We start from the raw sequence: 18473 nt of genomic DNA, 5'->3' as shown, positions 1-18473 counted from the left end.
ACCTCGAGCAACAAGCAGCCCTGGACACACCTGCAGCAAGGTAAAAATCACTGGAGTGCTGTCAGGAACCAGCCCCAGGCACCACCACCACAGTGTGAAATACTGTGTCTAAGAAACACGGGCAAACCCAAAACATTCCTTTTGTTTGCTTTAGGATCAGAGTGGAACAGATATGTTAGCAATTGCCCAACTCCATCCCCAGCCTGCCAAAGCCTACACCACACAGCTTACTTCTAAATCTTTATTTGTTTTCTACACAGAGAAAACAGAGGAATGTTGAAGCAGCAATATTTAAACACACTAGCAAGGAGCCATCAATCTGTGAGAGCGCACAAAGTGCAACACGGGGCCATTTGTGCTGTGGTCTCTGCTACGGGGCAGGGTGAGGGGAGGTCCAGGAACAGCCTCTTCAGACAGACAGGAGAGCTCTATGCAAAGGTGGAGCCGTTCCAGCCCACGTTGGCAGCGTTCATGTCAAAGTAGTTGATGTAGACCCTGCAGAAGAGGTACAGGAGGAAATAACAACGACCTTATTAACTCATTTATATAAGCTGGGACAACACAACAAGGGACAGTGCTTCCCATTATCCTGCTTGAAAAATCATCAAGCTTCATCTTTACCAAAAATCTGGTGCAGTCTCTGAACAGTCAATATTTCTCAGTCCTCAAATTTGTACTACTTTCTCTCTTTTTTTTAAATACAAATTATTCTGCAGTCAGGGACTGTCCAGACACCAGATGGATTTCGTTCAGCAGCCTGTCAAGAATTTCTGGAGATCAGCCCCTTTTTGTTTCTGAGGCAGCAGTCCCTCACAGTGTCACACAGACTGGCAGCCTCGGGGAGTTAAGCAAGCCCTCAGGCCTGGCTCTGTGTGTCTCCCTTCAACCCTGATGGCACCGGGTTCTTCCCATCCTTCACAGCTTCACACCGACACTGCTGAACTCTGCAGCCTGCAGGGGAGCTGCTCACAGCCTGCTGCCTTCTACTCCTGTCTCTCAGCTCCGGGCTGCTACTACTCCTTGCTCGTGCTTTCAGCCTTGCTTCCCCAGAGGACATCACACCTCAGAGGCAGAAAACACACTGGGCAACTTGTCAGTGCTCTAGTGTTTATCCCTACTCTCAGAGCAGAAAGCCATTGAATAGAGGACTCTCCAGGGAAAGAGGCAGGCACCGAATTCTTACATGGACATAAAAGTGCTGCAAGCAATCACTTGGTATTTTCCAAAACACATGGACTTATTCCTGACACTTTAAATTTTTAAACAGACTTTTCAAAGCACTTTCAGAAAGCCAGGTAATATGGTTAAGCCTTGTCCCAGCCTTACCTGTCTGCAGATACGTGCAAGTGCTTTGAGATCAGATCACAGAGCATCTTGGTGTAAGTCTTGTTCTGCTGCCCTCCTATTTTGCCGATGCTGTAGAGGCTGCAGAGCGCGCAGGGATCAGTGGAGCCCCCGAAAGACATCATCTGGTCAGGTATGATGTGCACAGCTATGTACTGCGGGAGGGAGGGAGGGAGGAAAACGCTCCGTTACAGGCTGTCTGAACTGCCCTCTGCCGACGAAAATCTGCTTTAGGTACCAACTCTAAACAGAGCAGTTGTACCGAGGTCAGGCAGCTCTTCAGTGCTGCCCCCTGCGCACCTCCCAGGCCCAGGGGAGTCTCAGGCCCAGCAGCCCCCACCGGGGCACGGCCCTGGGGGCTGCGGGGACCCTCGGCCCGGCTCTCAGCTTTAGGAACGCCGTTATGTGTGCACAAAGCCGCCGGCGAGGCGGGCACTCCTGCCCGCCACAGTCGCGCCACCATGCGGGGCGGAGCGAGATAAAGGCCCAAAACCTGTGCCTGCGTGCCAGGGCTCACATCCCCAAATCACAGACCGGCACCGATTCGGTCTTATCGGGCTCCTGGGGCTGCTGCGGTCTGGCCCAGGAGGGGCCGTGTCGGATGGCTGAGCCGGCGGGAGCTGTCCGCAGCGCTCGGTCTATCCGAGCCTCTGGCCGGCTGCGTCCGCGCCACTGCGCAGCTCCGCCGCTCGAATCGCGACCGCCAGCACAGGCGCAGCACATCCCCGGCTACGTGAGCACGGCGCTCCTGCAGGCCCGGCTGCTGCTCCAGCCACGGGCCGGCCATCGGGAGACTTAGCGCCGCGGGGCGGAATGGGCACCAGCTCCTTCCTCCGGGGCAGCGGGGCCGCCGCCGCGCTGTGCAGCAGCTGCTCCTCGGCGGCCGCGGCCCGCCCGCCCCAGGCCCCGAGGGAGCGGAGGTGCCCCCGGGCTGCTCCGCCGCCGCCGCCCCTCCCGCCGGGCCCGCCGCGCACGTGCTCGCCCCGCTCCCCGCGCCGGCCGGCCCCGCCGGCCGCCCTCACCTGCGCGGGCTTGCCAGTGGCCTTGGCCAGCTGCTGGGTGAGGTCGCCCAACAGGCTGTCGGGCACGGCGTCCTTGCAGACATTGGTGTAGATGGCGAACATGGGCATGGTGGCGGCGGTGGGGGCGGCGGGGCCGGCGACAGGAACCTAATCGAGAGGCGAGACCAGCACAGTGGAGCGAGGAGGCGTCAGCGGCGCTTTTAGTGCGCGGGGCCGCCCCGGACGTGAAGCGGCCCCGCCCGGCAGGGAGGGGAGGGAGCGGGGCGGGGACACACGCTCACACCGGCTCCGCGGCCCGCGGCACCCGCTGCGGCGTGCTGACCCCTCCCGCGGCCGGGTCCCGACTGGAGGTCTCCCCCACTGAACATTTTTTGAGGGTTTGTTGCAGGCTCCTTTCTGGAACGGGGTTCGGGCGTTCTGGGCAGCTCATACATAACCTGGTGTCAGCGCACGTGATGGTACCGCTGTGGCACGGCCGCTGGTTTCTGCGGGATCGCGGCCAGAGAGGGGTATAGGCCCCAGCTTGGCTGTTGCAAAAAGGAGTACTTGCCCTGACTCCGAAAAGTTTTTTCTTTTGCAAAATAAAATAACGGTGTCTACAACTTTTGCTCGGTGTAAGCAGAAACGTCTGCCTTGCTGCCATATAAATTATTTTCTAATGTATTTCAGTCAAATTAAAAATTACCTATTGCTCCTCAGCCTCCCCATTTTCACATCATACTTTTATACTGGAAAGAGGCAGAAGTGAGTTTTGTTTTGCTTAGGAATGAGCTGGTGCGTGTCTGTTGGAGGTGAGAGGCGGCAGAGCCGAGCCGTATGCTGCGCTGTGTGATGCGATGCACGTAGGCTGCCAGGGCACGGCTCCCCACCCTGGCTCTTGCCTGCCCCGACGGCGGCAGCGCTGCTCTGCTCACGACATGACTCACAGGAAGGCTCAAGAGGATCAGGCCCGGAGCCCTCTCTGCCCAGACATTGCACACACAGCAATCGTGCGTTGCTGCTGCTACAAAGTTTGCCCCCACGTACGGATGTGAGCGCTCGTAGCCCTGAATGAGGAGTAAGGGATGGTGTCATACGTTGGATGGGAATGCACTGGAGTGACACAGGTTATAATGCTGAGAACTGCAGCACTTCCTTTCCTAGCGATTAACAGTGCTTAAGAACAGCCACTAAGAGCTGATTAAGTTTCCTCCCTTTGATATCCTCAGCTCCCTGCCATTGCATAGTCCCACTTATTCCTCTCACCTTCCTGTCTCCTAGGTTTGTTGCATGGAGGTGGGGTGGGGATTCTACCTGTGCAGGGAGAAAAGCTTGAGAGCAATGTCACCGCTGGCACACCTGTGGCCTGCCAGGCCCAGAGTGGCAGCCCCTGGCTGTGCAGCTGCTCAAAGGAAAGACATCTGCAATTTCATTCTCTTTCGCCTCCCTGACTAAGAAAGAAGCTTTCACCAAAGCAGCTGCCATTTGTTATCCCAACAAAGCATTTTTGTTGTTTGAGGTGCAGGTCTGTATTTAAAGTCCATGGCTGCGAAGCAAAGCTGTGGTAGGGACACAATGGGATGTTCACAACAGAGTTCAGAACGGGGGTGTGATAAGGTTTGCTCTTCCAGAAAAAACTCACAATACACTTAACTATAGAATTTAAGGGAACCTCTCTACTCAATCTTTTATTTTACTTTGGAAGCAAATGATCTTATCTAACCAAGGGCTTAAATAATAAATATTTGTATGCAAATCTTCCTTTCATAATTAATTCACTACTTCAGTCCCTAGGAATTACTGTGGCTTGCTGTGCCTCTGCCTCTTTCTGAGCTGTGCTCTAATCTTTGCTGTCACTACAAATTGTTCAGTGGATGAAAAGGGGAGGGCACAGCAGTGAACAGTGGTTTTTTCCACTCACTCCCTCTGCCTGTGCTGAGGCCTGGAAGACTCCCAGCACAATTTTTTCTGTTACTCAGCTAGATAGCCCTGTAGTGTTAGGCCTAAAGAGGACCTGGACTGCAATCCATCCCTTTTAAATAAGAGGTAATCATGTCTTTGCTCCTTTTGAAGGGAGGTCCATGTGCAACATTTGCGCATCTATTAACTTAAATGTATCTTGAAACCAGGTCAAGATATATTTATCTCTTCTTGAAATTTGGCTCTTGAGGACAGGGCAAAGGCAAAAGAAGTGTTCATCTTCATATATGACTAAACCTTTTTTTGAAAGAAAAGCTTCTCTTGAGAGTATTTTGAGAAGGCACCCTCCATCTCAACTACAGGTCTTCCCAGCGTAGCAAGAAGGTCTCAGACACAAGGTTTCTGCTGCATTTTTATTGAAGCAGCAGGCAAGATAAACAGCAGTGGGTAGCAGCAACTAAGTTACCAGTCAGTGCCTTTTGCATCTGGCAGATGCCAGAAGGTGACTGGAACTGCAGTTCTCAACCATGGTGAGGGTTCAGGAATAAGCTGTGATCACCCCAGGGCACCTCAAGCAAAGGTGATGTTATCCCAGCCCACATTGCCAGGACTGATGTCAAAGAAGCTGATGTAGATTCTGGAAGGGAAGACAGGCCCTGTTACCAGCTGAGAGCAGAGTGCTGCAGGCTGGTCAGGCTGCAGATCTCCCCTGGGGCTTAATCCTTCCCAGGCCTTACACTCCCTTCCTCCTGCCCCTTTTAATGCCCCTTCTACTTGCATTCTGGAGTTCCTAGTGATCAAGTTCTTGTGTCTGTACTGGGTGATATCTGTGGGTACATACAGCGCCTACATCATTTTAACCAAGGAATTCTGAAGCTTCTGGGCATCAGCATTGCAGCTCCTGCAATGGCTCTTTTCTTTTTAGCTGGGGAGTTGCCCAGTTGACCTGGCATTTGATGTCTTCAATCAGCACATTAATAGAGAACACCAAAGGACCAGCCTGGGATGAATAGTTTTAACAATCTGTGGAAAGTCATGTCAGACAAGTTGCTGTATGAGTTCACCTGTCGGATGGTATTTTCAGCTGTTTGCTCATGAGGTCACAAAGCAATTTGGAGTAGACCTTGTTCTCCTTCTCCCCCATCTTTCCAATGCTGTACAGAAAGCACATGGCACAAGGGTCTGTGGAGCCACCAAAGGACATCACCTGATCAGGAGAGATCTGTATTGCTAGATACTGTTAGAAAAAAAAAAGAATGTTATTTTCTTTGCCATATTAATAAAATTTTGAAAATCCAGGAAGGCACCTATGTACCCAAACTGCAGTGAAAATAAGTGCATGTTTTTGATATCCAAGGCTTTCATTTGTTGACATCTTACTGGCTAGATTTGTATTCTGCTCCAAGGTCCTCACTCCTGTGTCAAAGACCAGTACAAAGACTCCACAGTTTTTAGGCTTCCTAGTCCAGGTGCTCCAGGAGCTCAGTGACCTGTCATATCTGCAGCACCTCGTCTGAGCCACCAGGCTCTCCCTGCCCGTGTGGGAAGGTCAGGGACAAGGGGGGAGTGCAATGGTCCTGCTGCCCCATTGCGTTCCAGAGAGATTTTGCACCTCACTGGCTCCTGCTGCAGTCTTCCCTGCTGAGGGAAATGTGAACTGACACAGCAGAGGCCTAAATCAACATGCACCTCATTAAACAAAATACAGCCTAATCCTGCTTTTGTTCTTGATACCAGGAAAAACAGAAGAAAGTATCTATGTTAATATTAATGACCAGCCCTCGATTTTCTCTGCTGCTAATACACAGTGTCAGATCCACACCCTGGGGAATGTGGGGATCAGTTCCTCTGGCACTCATCTGCCTTCTGTGCGGTTCTTACCCACGTTTGTTAGCAGCGCACCGTTGGAACTGAGCAGCAATTCACCCTCTTGGTAAAACAAGCTAGCCTGAGTACCAGGACTTGTCTGGGTAATTAGTCTTGGCCCTCATTTACAGTTTGTTTGGGTGTGAGGTGCATCAGACCACAGCAGTACAGGATAAGCCAAGGAGATCCTGCTGAGGTACCACTTGCTTGGCCCTGTTCTCCCCTGCCTGGACACCATGTGCTCTTGACTTTATGCCAAATGTAGGTACATCCATGCCTTTAACTCCTACCCAGGAAGCAGGTTATCACTATTAAAAGAAAAATCAAGTTGAGGCATTAATCAGCATTATTTTCTTCTTAGAGCAGTTTGAAAATATTTGGAACTGTTCTTCCAGTAGGAAAAAACCCTATTTGATTAAAAATCCATATTTTCCCCAAATGGCACAATTTCCTGTGAGAGGAAAGCTCTGCATTCCAGCCCACCCTAATCCTTTCCTTCTTTCTGTGTTATAACTAAGAGACTCTCCCTTTCCTATTGCCTCCTTTGTCACGAAGAGCTTGTATGTCCTCTTCAGAAAAATCTCTTTGTTATTCCCTGTATATTTCTGAGTCCCATTAGCCCTTCCACACAGCTGCACAAACCTGTTCCAGCTGCATCCCAGCCCTGGCCTCTAGCTTTATATTCAGAAGCTGTTATGCAAGACACACCCCTTGCCCCCCCAACAGCAAGTACTTGTTTGCTAGACTGATAAAAGTTGGCTTTTTTAAAGAGGGATAAAACACATGCGTTTTACATAAGAATTTAATGTGTTCAGGTATCCCAGTGCATAGAGAAAGGTTTGCTGGGGAGCCCTCAGAGCCCTTTCTGTAGGCACCAGAACTTCGTTCTTTCCACAGTTTCAAAGCATCACTCCCCAAGCAAAGCAAACATGTTCTGAAAATGGGCAGTGAATATGCACAAAGGGTGCTTAAACAAGCAGCTACAGATCTATAGCCAGTTCACTAAAGTTACTGCTGCCACAGCAGCTGAGGTACAGCTCATGTTAGGAAGGTTACAGCTCTGTAGAGAAGTTTTCTTTTGGTTTTTCGTATTCTACAACCTTCAGTAAGCAACTGATACAGTGACCAGTGACCAGTCAGCATTAAGAAAATACCAGCCTTATAAATCCTTATAAGACCCTCAATACAGTATTTCAGGATTTCACCTCAGTAGCATACTGTATATATTTTGCTATATGTTTTGGCAGGTAAAACCCCTCCAGTCTGGTAGTGAAACCAGCAGGCAGCTTTTACTCTGCTATTTTGACTACAAATAGCAGGATGCCACACAGATATTTTTGCCAGATGTCCAAGCAAGCTGAATAAATAATTTTTGTACTCCAACAGTAACCACTAGGCTACAGGAAGTTTGGTGAATAACAGGCACTTATTCAACAGGACTCAGCAAGGAAGTAGAGGCTGAGCTTTGCTTTCCAGTCAGCCAGGTTCTTGAGAGGCATTCACAGGTACCTGTGGACACATCCCCACATACCTGTCTGTCTTCATATACAGATAACTACATGCAATACCATCCCACACAAAGCTAGTTTGAATACTCCAGGGTTTTGAGACCTCAACAAAACTAAGTTACAGTGAACAAGTATTTGATATTCTCCCAGAGAGAAGACTGCAAATACTGGTGAGTCATTAGCTATATTAGTTTATCAAGGCTATCACTCAGAAACACCTCATTGCATAGGCACAGCTGGCTAAAGAGGGAAAACATTTCAGCAAGTGGACTTACCTGTGCTGGTTTGCCCAATGCTTTTGATAAGTGTTGGGTGAGCTCCCTTGCAAATGATTCTGGAACTTTAGCTTTGCTTATATTTGTGTTAACAATGAATTTAGGCATCTTTGGACTCCGAGCAGGTTTTTTTACAGCCCCCCTTGTTCTCAGCTTTATTTCTAACTCACCCACAAGCTGGCCCAGCCCACTGTGCCAGTAAGCACCTCAGGAGCCTCTAAACAGTCAGTGATACCTTCAGCAGGTGCATTGAGAGGGGTGGGGGTGTCTCAGGAGGGTGAGGCTGAATGTGCCATCTGCAGGCTGCTAACACACCCAGCCAGTGCACTGGCCTGGGAGGGAACCCAGCTTTGCACTCTGGAAACCAAAGCTTCCAAAATGAGCCCTCGTGTTTGGATACAGCCCAGTCTTTAAACCAGTAGAAAAGCAAGTGTTTCAGAGACTGAGTGCAGGCCTCTTTAGGCAAGCCTAGGAATTGTTTTTTAAAAAATTGGACTAATAATTCAATTGTGAGGTCTGAAACTCACTCTGTGGAATAGACCATAACAAAAACCCCCAGTGACACATGTTGTGCAGACCTTTCCTGAACCATGACTTAGTCACCACAAAGATGCCTTAAAATCAGAGCCTTGATTTTCCACTGTGCTGATGCATTCTACATGCTCAGAGAAGGCTTGTTTTCAACTTGCTCCTTTGTTGTGCAAATAGTTCCATAACAGTCATAGCTCCTGAGAGATAGGAAATCCACAGGCTTTCTGACCTGAGCTGCTTTTATCCAGACTGGAGGAGTGCATGGCAAGCCTGGGATCAGTTCTCACTGCTGCCTGGAAGAGCCTTACGTGAGAGAAGTGATTCAGAGGGATCATATGGCATTTGGTAGGGGGTGTTCACAGGGAGATGTGTGGGGAGAGCAGCTTGAAAATGCTGATGGGGATAAAATAAATGGTTTGACCATCTCTCCATGTTAAAAGTGATGGCTGTCTTTGTGCCCAGTTGTTTCTGAGTTGTGAGCTTTTCTACTCACTCCATTTTCTCCAGGCTTTCTATAGCTTGCACTAAATGCTTGTATTGAATGGTGTAATTGCAGTAAACACTTTTTAATTGTAAAAACTTCTGCAGGAACGTGCTGAAGCTGATTGTGTTCAAGGTCAGGTTGACTGGGCCTGAACAACCTGACCTAAATGGTGGCATCCCTGCCCATGGCAGGGGGGTGGAACTAGGTGATTTCTAAGGTCCCTTCCAACCCAATCCATTCTATGATTGTGTGGTCTATGTTGATTTCGAGTTAGTTCCTTCACTGTAGCACCCTTGCTGTAAAAAGTCAGCAAATAAAAAGTCAGGAGATGAAATGTCAGTGTTCATTTACAGCCCACGTTTGTGGACTGTGTTTCCTGAATGCATTCTGAAAATAATGAAAACCCTAAAAAAGCCCAGGAATAAAACCTAGTTTACAAAAAGCTTTTTCAGGGTATATTTCCTAAGCCAAAGTGTTAAAAACAAACACAAGTGACACCTCCATCTGTAAGAAGAGGAGCTGTAGTTTGTAATATTGATTCACTTTTTCTTCAGTGGTTAGAGGAAAGCAGGTGGCATGACCCAAGGTGTTTAGTTACAAGCCATCCTACACTTGTTATTGGTCACTTGGAAAAACTTAGACTATTTCCAGTGAACTTCACAACCTATTTTTACTGCTGGGTACAATAATCAGTCCTTATTCCCAGCTTGCTTACATAGCAAGAAAAACATTTCCAAAACAAACTCTTTCTTCTGTGAAAACATCTGATGTAATTCCCAGAAGCTGGTGCTCCAGTTCCTTAGATACCAGAGATGCTCTCCAGAGTCTGCTTTCTTTTATAGCAGCCATTTTACTTCTTTTGCATACAAGAATATCTCAGTTTAGCAGGTCCTTCTTCCTGCCTAGAGTTACCAGGATGTTTTCCACTGAGATTTCCATTACATCTCCAGGACTGTTGCTCAGCAAATATCACTTTCAATGCTTTTCTCTGATGTCATGCTGAAACCTGAATTTGAGGTGTTAATTTTTAGTCTGTATCATCTTGGGTCACCCTAAACCATGTATTTAGCTTTCTCTCTGCTGCCTGTCAGCCACACTTTAGAATTCTGTGTTTCCCCAGCCTCATGACTGTTGGTCATTGAGCCTTCTTAATAATTCTTTACCTTGGTTCATCTGAAAATATTTCACTTGTTCTTTTGTATTTCTGATACTCTGAGCTGTTTGCCAGCAGGTTCCTGCTTATGAGGTACTTAGTGTTACTCTAGAATAATGAGTTTCATCTCTATCTTCAAAAAGAAAAAACAAATGAGACAGAAGCTTGCAGTCTGTTTTTAATGTTTCCTTTTTAGTTCTATTGCAACATTATTTCCTGTCTTTTCTAAGAGATGCAAATTTCTTCTCTGAACATTCAGAGCTTGGTGCAATACAACTGTTCCTTAGGAAAGTTATTTTCAATGACAGAGATTTCTTTTTTCCCAAAGTTCAGCTTGTTGAATTCTGCTTTTATTTCCATGATTGATTTTCCCTTGGTCTCAGGAAGATACAGGTAGATGAAAATTGCTGATAAAACAAGGATTCCCAAAAAGATAAGGAAGCAGAGAGGTCCAAGGTTATCCTGCAGGCAGAAATGCAAGACAATGTAAGGAAAATAAGAAAGTCTTTTCTATTTCCCTGACCTTTAGTGCAAGCCTGTGTCTTAGAAGTTCAAATTCAAAGGTGTGCTCAATGCACAGTCCAGGACAGGTACCAACCCAGGAGTTCCCACTGGCCATGTTGGACCTGAGTCCAAGTGCTGCTCCTTGACAAGCCTGGGGAGTTTCTGAGCAGGTTTGCTGTTTGGACTGAGTGCTAAGCTTTGCATGTCATTGCAATTTATTGCTCCTATTTTTCCCCTTGTTGGCATTCAGAAACAGATTAGCCTGGAAAGAGGGATCCTCTGGGAGTCACTTACAACAATTACTGGAAAAATCATCCCAAGCACAAAGAGTCCCATCCAGTTGATGCAGCCAACAATCAGAAAGGCTGATGGTCTGTATGACTGGCTGAAGATTTCAACCATCACAGATATGGTGGCTCCAGCTGAAAAAGCAAAGCCAAACACACACCAGGTTTATTTGTTTCCTTGCTTCTGCTGAAGCTCCTCCCAATGGCAGTGGCAGAGAGGACAGACAGGCAGAATAGGTCACCTGTTGGTAGGTGGCCTCTGCTATGAGGGTGAAAGGCCTTGATTCCAGAAATGGAACCCAGCAGTTAATTCAGGCTCCTCTTGTATGTACTGGAGTCGTTTTTCTGGTACCAGTGGATCTGTGCAGCTCCATATTGCACTGGTAGGTGTTACTGATGCAGGTTTTATAAAACCAGCCTCTCTTTTGGCTCCTGTGGCCACTTCCACCTGGAGCATGTTGGTAGGCACAAGCTTGACTTGTTGAGTTATTGAAGATGATTACTTTAACATACCTGGCAATGCCTAGAATCCTGTTTTTAGCTGATTAATTTAGAAGTTGTTTTGAAATTGCTATCTCACGCCCCCTGGAGAAGATGACACTGTTTTAAATTAGATCATGTGATCAGCAATAAAATTTGAGGTGTCTGCATCCTTTTCCTGTCTCCCACTTGTATGCGTCTGCCCTTCCCTCCTCAATTTCCAGAACTTTTTAGCAGGGCACTAGCCAGTTCTTCCTTTGCCAACCAATTCAACACCAAATTTCCTCCCAGCAGAACCACTGATGTACTCACATGGTCCAATTCCAAAGAAGACAACGAACAGGAAGATCAAGATAACACTGAAGTAATGCATCCAGAAAAACTTATGCTAAAAAGTGAGAAACCAGTGATAGCAAACCATTAGACACAGGACAGAATAGCAGAGCTCTGTACTTCCTGCCACTGGCTGAAGATTTTATACATCTCCTGCAAGTTAGGAGCAGAAAGGGGGGCTGGGGCTGGGGCAGTGGCCAGGAGGCTGCTGCCTCTTTACCTGCAGTGACAGGGTCATGGTGAGCAGTGCCAGCACAGAGCACATCAGCAAGTATCCACCCCAGAGCAGCACCTTCCGCCCAAAGCGGTCTATGAGGGTGCTCTGCAAAGCAGAAAACACAGCTCACAAACCCCAGGCCTCAAAGGAAATCATTCCTCCTCTCTCCATGCATTCTGTGCAGAAGACTTGTCTAAATAATAGCCATAAATCAGTGTCATTTGAGAGTCTCTTAGTTCCTAATGAATTTGATTTGTTTTTTTTAAAAGAATTCATTATTAATTAAGCTGTGTTTATTAGTCAGCCCTAAGCTGTTATTAGACAATTCCCTCTTTTGCATGCTGGCATATGTCAAATTGTCCACACATATGTACACACATCTAATCCAGAACATCAGAAGATTATTATTTTGCAGAAAAAAAGTGAGTCTAAAGACACACACTCATGCAAATAATTTAGGGAAAAAACTTCTTTGCATCCTGCCTGTGGTTTTGCAGAAGCAGGAAGATGTGGCTTTGGTTATGCAAAATTTCCTTGACCCCAGTTATAAGAAAGGAAAGGCACAGTTGTTGACCACATTAAATTTTTCCTTCAAAAGTCAAATCTGAAAAGACTTACACACAGTATGGAGGACAAGCACTCACACAACCCAACTCCCAGGGACACGTATGGGATAAGGTATTCTTCAAACTTGGCTGTGTGGAATACTTCAAAAGAATAGAAGTAGATCTGAAAAATGCAAAGAGGAAATAAACCTATGAAAAAAGGTGTTGCATTTGAGATAGAATTCTAAGCTGGTTTAATAACACTGACTTTGAGAGGTTTGTAATGCTGCCTCTCTTGTCCTGGGTATGAAGAGAGCACTCAACTGCATTTATCCCACAGAGCTGCAGCGTGGTCATGACAATGACCAGAACGTAGAGCTGCCAGCGCAAGGATCGCTCCTTTATGACTTCAAGGACACGCACGGTTTTGGTGCTCGCCATTGCACCCTTCTCCTTCATAATGTCATCCATTTCTGCTTGGTGGTCTCCTTCCCCCCAGAGCTTCCTGATGGCTGTAGGGGAGAAAGAGGGAGGTGGATTATCCTACCAGGGGAGCTCCATCAGGAGTGTTTACATTTGTGGGGGTTTCAGTCACTGGTTTTGCTGAGTCTGGATTGAAGGCCCTTGAGATGGTCGTTCATGTTTGGACTCAGGTGTTTATTATTTCTTATCAGCAACACAGTCTCACTACTGAGTTCAGCAGCTTTTCATTAGAAGGCACAAAATGGTCAGCAATCTCTTGTTACAAGGTCTTTTAAGACTAAACTGTCCAATTAAGAGCTGACACCCGGATTATTTTCCCTTTTAACCCAATAACTGATCCCAAAGAGCTGCAATGGGGACTTTACTGCCCAATTACAAAATGCCACCCAAACCCAAGAAGAAGAAGGAAGAAGAAGCATGAAGAAGAAACCCAGGACAACACCCTGTGCCCTCCACCTTGCTTCCATCCACAACACAATAAAAATCCCAAAACCTAAATTTCTCACCAAGTGATACACCTACACTGCTCTCTGTAATCTGTTTCACACTTTTGTGGATTCCAGTCTCTCTTGAAGTCTGGGAAACTTTCTCCATGGATGAGGGTCAAAATCAGTGCTGCCCTGGGGGTCAGGGCACCCCAGAGCAGACAGAAATATTCCCAGTGCCCTGGGTTTCCACATACATTAAACCCTTTAGGCTGCCTGTCCATTGGAGTAGGTGCTGGTGCTGCCTCTGCCATCTGGTTGCTGCAGGGGCAGTGAGCAATTTACAGGATTTTGTCTGTCTGGTTGTCAGTATAGCACAGCTTTCTAATGTGGAGTTTACTTAACTGCAAACAAAGTAAACCTTTGAGTACTTTTTATTTAACAATACAAAAAGGGTAAGCTGCCTGAACCATTTCCTTTAAAGAAATAGCAGCGCCCACCAAGGTGGGAAATGTTAGATGTGCTGATATACATCTGTGTTTCTTGTCTTCATGGACTGAGTGAGGCTGAGAGAGGCCCAGGTCAGCACAGACATTGCCAGGGGTACCTCAGATGTTGGCTGTGGTTGGCTGTGGCTGAAACTGCCTGTTCTCCATGGCACTGCACTGTGCAGCACAGCTCTGCCCTGCCTCCTCTGCTGCAGAGGCTCTCCCTGTGACACAGCAGATGAAGGGAAGTAAGTGAGGAAAGCAGACACTCTACCTTTCCTGCAGGCTTCCTCATTACCCTTCTGTATCAGGAGGTAGGATGGTGAATCAGGGAAAAATGGGAGGGTAACCAGTTGAACCAATGCTGAAAGTCCACTAGATGCTAACAACCATGGCCACAAAGCTTCGCTTCCTAAAATCTCCCTGGAAAGTGTATGTGAAACAAAATTATGCTGAAATAATGGAATGAATGTTCAGGAAGTTTTTCTGAGTGACAAAGATTGCTCAGATTCCATTCAAGGGTTCAGTGGAGTTAACCTCTGAATTTTAATTTGGCAGATCTCACATTTTGGGCTATTTTTGTTTCTGACAATTTATTTTAAAGGAATTATCTGATATTTTGAAAATCTTTCTGAATATTATCAGAACCCAGTATAATGTCTAGAGTGCTGATGAGATTCATTTGATCACTGCTTGGCCACAAGAGCCAAACATTTCCTAAGACTTTTAATGTAAGTACAATGAATTTTGAAGGGGAAGTCTCCTAGTAGAAAGAGTGTGGAAATAAGAAATCAGATTATGAGTAAATAATTTTCTGCCTTCTATATTTAAAACTATATTTCCCTTAAATACAATCAATAATTTTCTTCTGGCATAAGCTAAGGCATGTTTTGGGGAGGAGGAGAGTGTTTCTCAGTCACTGACTAGGTGAGAGGATAAAGTTAGAGAAACATTTCTACTTTTAGTGCAATCTGATAGAAAACTTGGAGAATTTACCGTAGTCCAACAACCTGTCCTGTGAGTTTTCCCAGGGTCAGAAAAACAGCAACAGTGGCATTGGTAAACCCACGCAACTTCTTGGGTGAAATCTCTCCTACATACTGAGGGTGTATATTGAGAGAAAAACCTTGAACATACAAGAGGATAAATAACAGTTTAAATATTTAGAAAATGCTAACTTTTTCACCATCCTCTCTAATATTGTTTGCAGTCACTCTGCTATTTAAATTACAATCTCTTGCAAAAGAGATGATACTTTCACTTTTCTTGAGTGCCTGGTTTTATTTGCTTTAAAAACCATTCTTAAAGGATGGCTGTAGAGACAAGCCCAGGAGAGCAGGGCAGAGCCTGCAGCCTTGCAGGCCATGCTGACATACCTGCACCAATGCCATAGAGAAAGCGCCCAGCCAGAACCATCTCGAAGGATTTGGCTGTTTTACTGAGGGCCATGAAAAGTGCAGCTACCAACATGATCAGGTTGGTGAACACTTGGCACTTTTTCCTGTAAACAAAAAAGAAAAAAAGACCTTGAGAATTTAGTGTGAGATTTAGTGAGAACCTCTTGTACTCTTTTGACTAATCTTGCTGTGGCAGGAAGCATGGTACAGCCATTCCTACTGTTTTGAGGAATGGCTGAAATAATTTCAACTTAGGATAGTCAAAATGGTTCTTTAAAACTTTAGGATCTTTTAGATTTCAATTAATCCATCCACAGTTTGTCAGTATTTCCACAGTACAAGTAGGGAAAAAGATGGAAGGAGTGGCCCAGTTTGTCACCAAGATTTTTAAATGGCTATAAGTCTTCATAAAATGTCAGGTTGTTCCCCAGAAATGGTCTGAGTCCACAGGTCCCATTCTAGAATGGCTCATACTAATGACATCCTTGGCTAAATGGGTGCTCTGAGATGGCAGACAGAGTTTTCTAGAGGCATATTTCATTTCAAAAGTCACCCTGTGAGAATCACAGGCTGGTGTGTTCACCACCCTGGTGTCTCAGGCTCCAAGTCTTTTGCACTCAGAAGTTTTGCTGTGACACTTGCTAGACAAGAGCCCCCTTGCACACACTGAGGATCACAGAGACTCTGTGTTTAGGCTGTGACTCAGCAATTGGGCCAGCACGTGTTAAATAACCCATGGGAGAGGTGCAGCATCCTGTTTCCAGCCTTGGGAGACTCTCAGCGTGTGGGATGAGGCAGTGTCCCACAAGAAATTTCTTGGGGGCACTTACCTGTGAGGAAAGAACACAATTGCAGGCAGGTTAAGATGGTTTGTTGAGACCCAAATGAGGGGCCCCTGGATCAGTGTGTTGTGGAGCAGATCTTTAAGTGGGTCACACCAAGAAGATATGTTTGCCAATTTCTCTGCAAATGAAATTAGTGGTGTTACACACAAGGCACCGAGAACAGACCAGACTGGTGAGGAATCCTTCCTTTGTCCAGGGGCAAAGATAGTTTGGAGCTAGCTTTCAGTAAAATGGATTGTCAAGAACAGAGATGTCTCCTGGACATTTGTTTTGGTGCTGATTATATCTTTACAGTGAAATTATAAGCGATTTTTTTTCTCCTCTCTCCTTATTTTCACTAGAGTAGATCTGAATATTTAACGTAATGTCACCACCCCACAATGAGTGCATTTAAATGGAAATCTGACTCTTCCTTGTCACATAAGGATATTTTCCAGGTGTTTGAGTAACTGCCTATAGTGTGTTACAACCCAAGGCACACAGCTCCTCCATTGGAGTTTGTAAAGCTTGGGAGATCTTTATCAGAATGATAGGGGACCTTGGAGAGAATGTGTCCCTATGCCACTACTCCCAGAGGCACTGATCTGGTGATGTGATGATGACTGCAGCCCTCACAGAACACAGTTCCTTGGGGAGGGCAGATAAATCGGACATAGCTGCTTGGAAAAAGTGGATGTGCCAGGACACCAAATCAATTGTCTTCAACAGGGCTGCTTCAACCAAAAAGAAGGGATTTATTTGTCCCCTTGGTATTTCCCTGTACTTTCTGACTGCTGAGCTGTTACAAGCAGCACTTACTTCCTGTATTTTGTAGTCAGGTAGCCACAGCAGAGGCTGCCCAGGAATCCTCCTATCCCATAAACAGACACAATGAAGGACCAGAGCAGCATGATTGTCTCGGGGTGGAGGGGAGAGCCGTGTCGGTCTATCCAGGTTTCATTAATAAACTTCCTGATGTGCTGAAAAAGAAAACGAGATTTGCCTGGATAATGGGTATGAGATCCCTTCACATCTGGTTGTTGTACTTCAGATCAGGCCTGTGGCTCTCATATTAGACTTGAGACTTTTTTTAGTAAAACAAATTGATTGAGATCACACTGCAAATTCTTCTAGTCTGTATCAGTTGGGAAGCTTCCTGGTGAGCATGCTGAGAGCTCATTGTGTGCCCTCCTTTGGAGGCTTGTACACTACATGGCAAGAGCTTATTTCAAACAGGAAATGCTATCCAGTTCTTTTAAGGAGGAAAAGTTCTCTGCAGGGGATGTTTCTGTCAGCCAAAGAAAAGGCCTAGACTTATCAGCTGAGTGCTCAGTAAATTTGGGATTTATGGGAGAACAGAGGCTCTCACCTTTGTGTTTCAGCCTCAGAGACATGGCTACTTACCACAGAAGGATAGTTGATGACAGAAATATGGAATCCATATGGGAAACTGCCCCCAATTCCCAGCACTAAGATCATTTGAAGTAGGCCCCGGAACTGAACCTGCAAAACAAAAATAAAATCTCCATCAGCTTCTCACTACTCTAGTTTTGTGCAGGGCCAGAGACTTTGTAGCCACACTTCCTCTTTGTCCACTTCAGATCCTTTTGAATTCAAACATTTTTCAAAATCCCTCTAATCTGCTGCCAAAGCACAACCATCAGCCACAGTGCCAGAGCAAATGGGTGTAAGGTGATAATCCATCACTCTGCTTGCAAGAAGGAAAAGGAGTTTGAAAAGGTCTTCCTGATAGTACAACCCTCACTGTATGCCTGCAACAGCTGACAGCTTGGCTGGATAAAGGTGTCAGACCTGGGCATGGAGAAGAGGGAATCATTTTCCCTGTGTGCCATGGACAGCAACCAATGTACACCAAACCATAATGTTTGATGATACATATCACTTCTTCCCTTTTAAAGATGATGGAAACTCCTCATGGATTATATTAATCATTTTTTGATGAAGTGAAGAAAGAAATTTGTTTAAAAGTTTATGTCATGATTTCTTAGCCTTTTGCTGTACCATTACTAAATTCATTATTTTGGGAAGTAATCAGAGTGCTTAATATTTAGTATTGTTTTCAGTTATTTAGAAGACAAAGTATCATAGTCAGTACTGCAAGAGCCAGAGCTGTTGTTAAATTTTCATTTAATTTCATTTGAATTTCTTTTCAATTTTGTTTTATCTTGTTACATAGAAAGACAATGCAACAGAATCTTCATGGCCCTTAGCCCCATTGCTCTTTGTGATGTTCAAACACAGAAAGGAAACATGGTCTCTGTCACAAAGGAATTTAAAATCTTTAAAGAACCTGAATCTCTAGTATTATGTTATCTTTGTCTTTTGTAAGCCAGAGGCCAGAGGAGCTGTGAGGAGGTACTCACCAGGTTGGAGAGGAAGGCAGCCAT

General features: G+C 45.9%; 3 protein-coding genes across 3 annotated transcripts; all 3 read right to left on the bottom strand.

Moving 5' to 3' along the window:
* Window positions 1–227: 227 nt before the first annotated feature.
* On the bottom strand, window positions 228–2592 carry LOC132336264 (macrophage migration inhibitory factor). Its single transcript, XM_059863583.1, has 3 exons — window positions 2367–2592; window positions 1327–1499; window positions 228–495 (listed from the first exon to the last, which is right to left on the bottom strand). The coding sequence occupies exons 1-3, from the start codon at window positions 2472–2474 to the stop codon at window positions 429–431; spliced, it is 348 nt and encodes a 115-aa protein (XP_059719566.1). The 5' UTR covers window positions 2475–2592; the 3' UTR covers window positions 228–428.
* Window positions 2593–4835: 2243 nt separating this feature from the next.
* Window positions 4836–8022, bottom strand: LOC132336345 (macrophage migration inhibitory factor-like). The gene is made up of 3 exons (XM_059863749.1): window positions 7915–8022; window positions 5330–5502; window positions 4836–4902 (listed from the first exon to the last, which is right to left on the bottom strand). Exons 1-3 carry the CDS (start codon window positions 8020–8022, stop codon window positions 4836–4838), a joined length of 348 nt encoding a protein of 115 aa, XP_059719732.1.
* A 2315-nt stretch (window positions 8023–10337) lies between these two features.
* On the bottom strand, window positions 10338–18473 carry LOC132336293 (solute carrier family 2, facilitated glucose transporter member 11-like). Its single transcript, XM_059863628.1, has 12 exons — window positions 18450–18473; window positions 17470–17568; window positions 16885–17045; window positions 15221–15345; window positions 14841–14970; window positions 14119–14267; window positions 12773–12960; window positions 12522–12632; window positions 11907–12008; window positions 11666–11741; window positions 10881–11008; window positions 10338–10544 (listed from the first exon to the last, which is right to left on the bottom strand). Exons 1-12 carry the CDS (start codon window positions 18471–18473, stop codon window positions 10338–10340), a joined length of 1500 nt encoding a protein of 499 aa, XP_059719611.1.

This window comes from Haemorhous mexicanus, chromosome 19, assembly GCF_027477595.1.
Source record: "Haemorhous mexicanus isolate bHaeMex1 chromosome 19, bHaeMex1.pri, whole genome shotgun sequence".
Lineage (NCBI taxonomy): Eukaryota > Metazoa > Chordata > Aves > Passeriformes > Fringillidae > Haemorhous > Haemorhous mexicanus.
The sequence above is the reverse complement of the archived record's forward strand: the minus strand, read 5'-3'. Positions and strand labels throughout refer to the sequence as shown.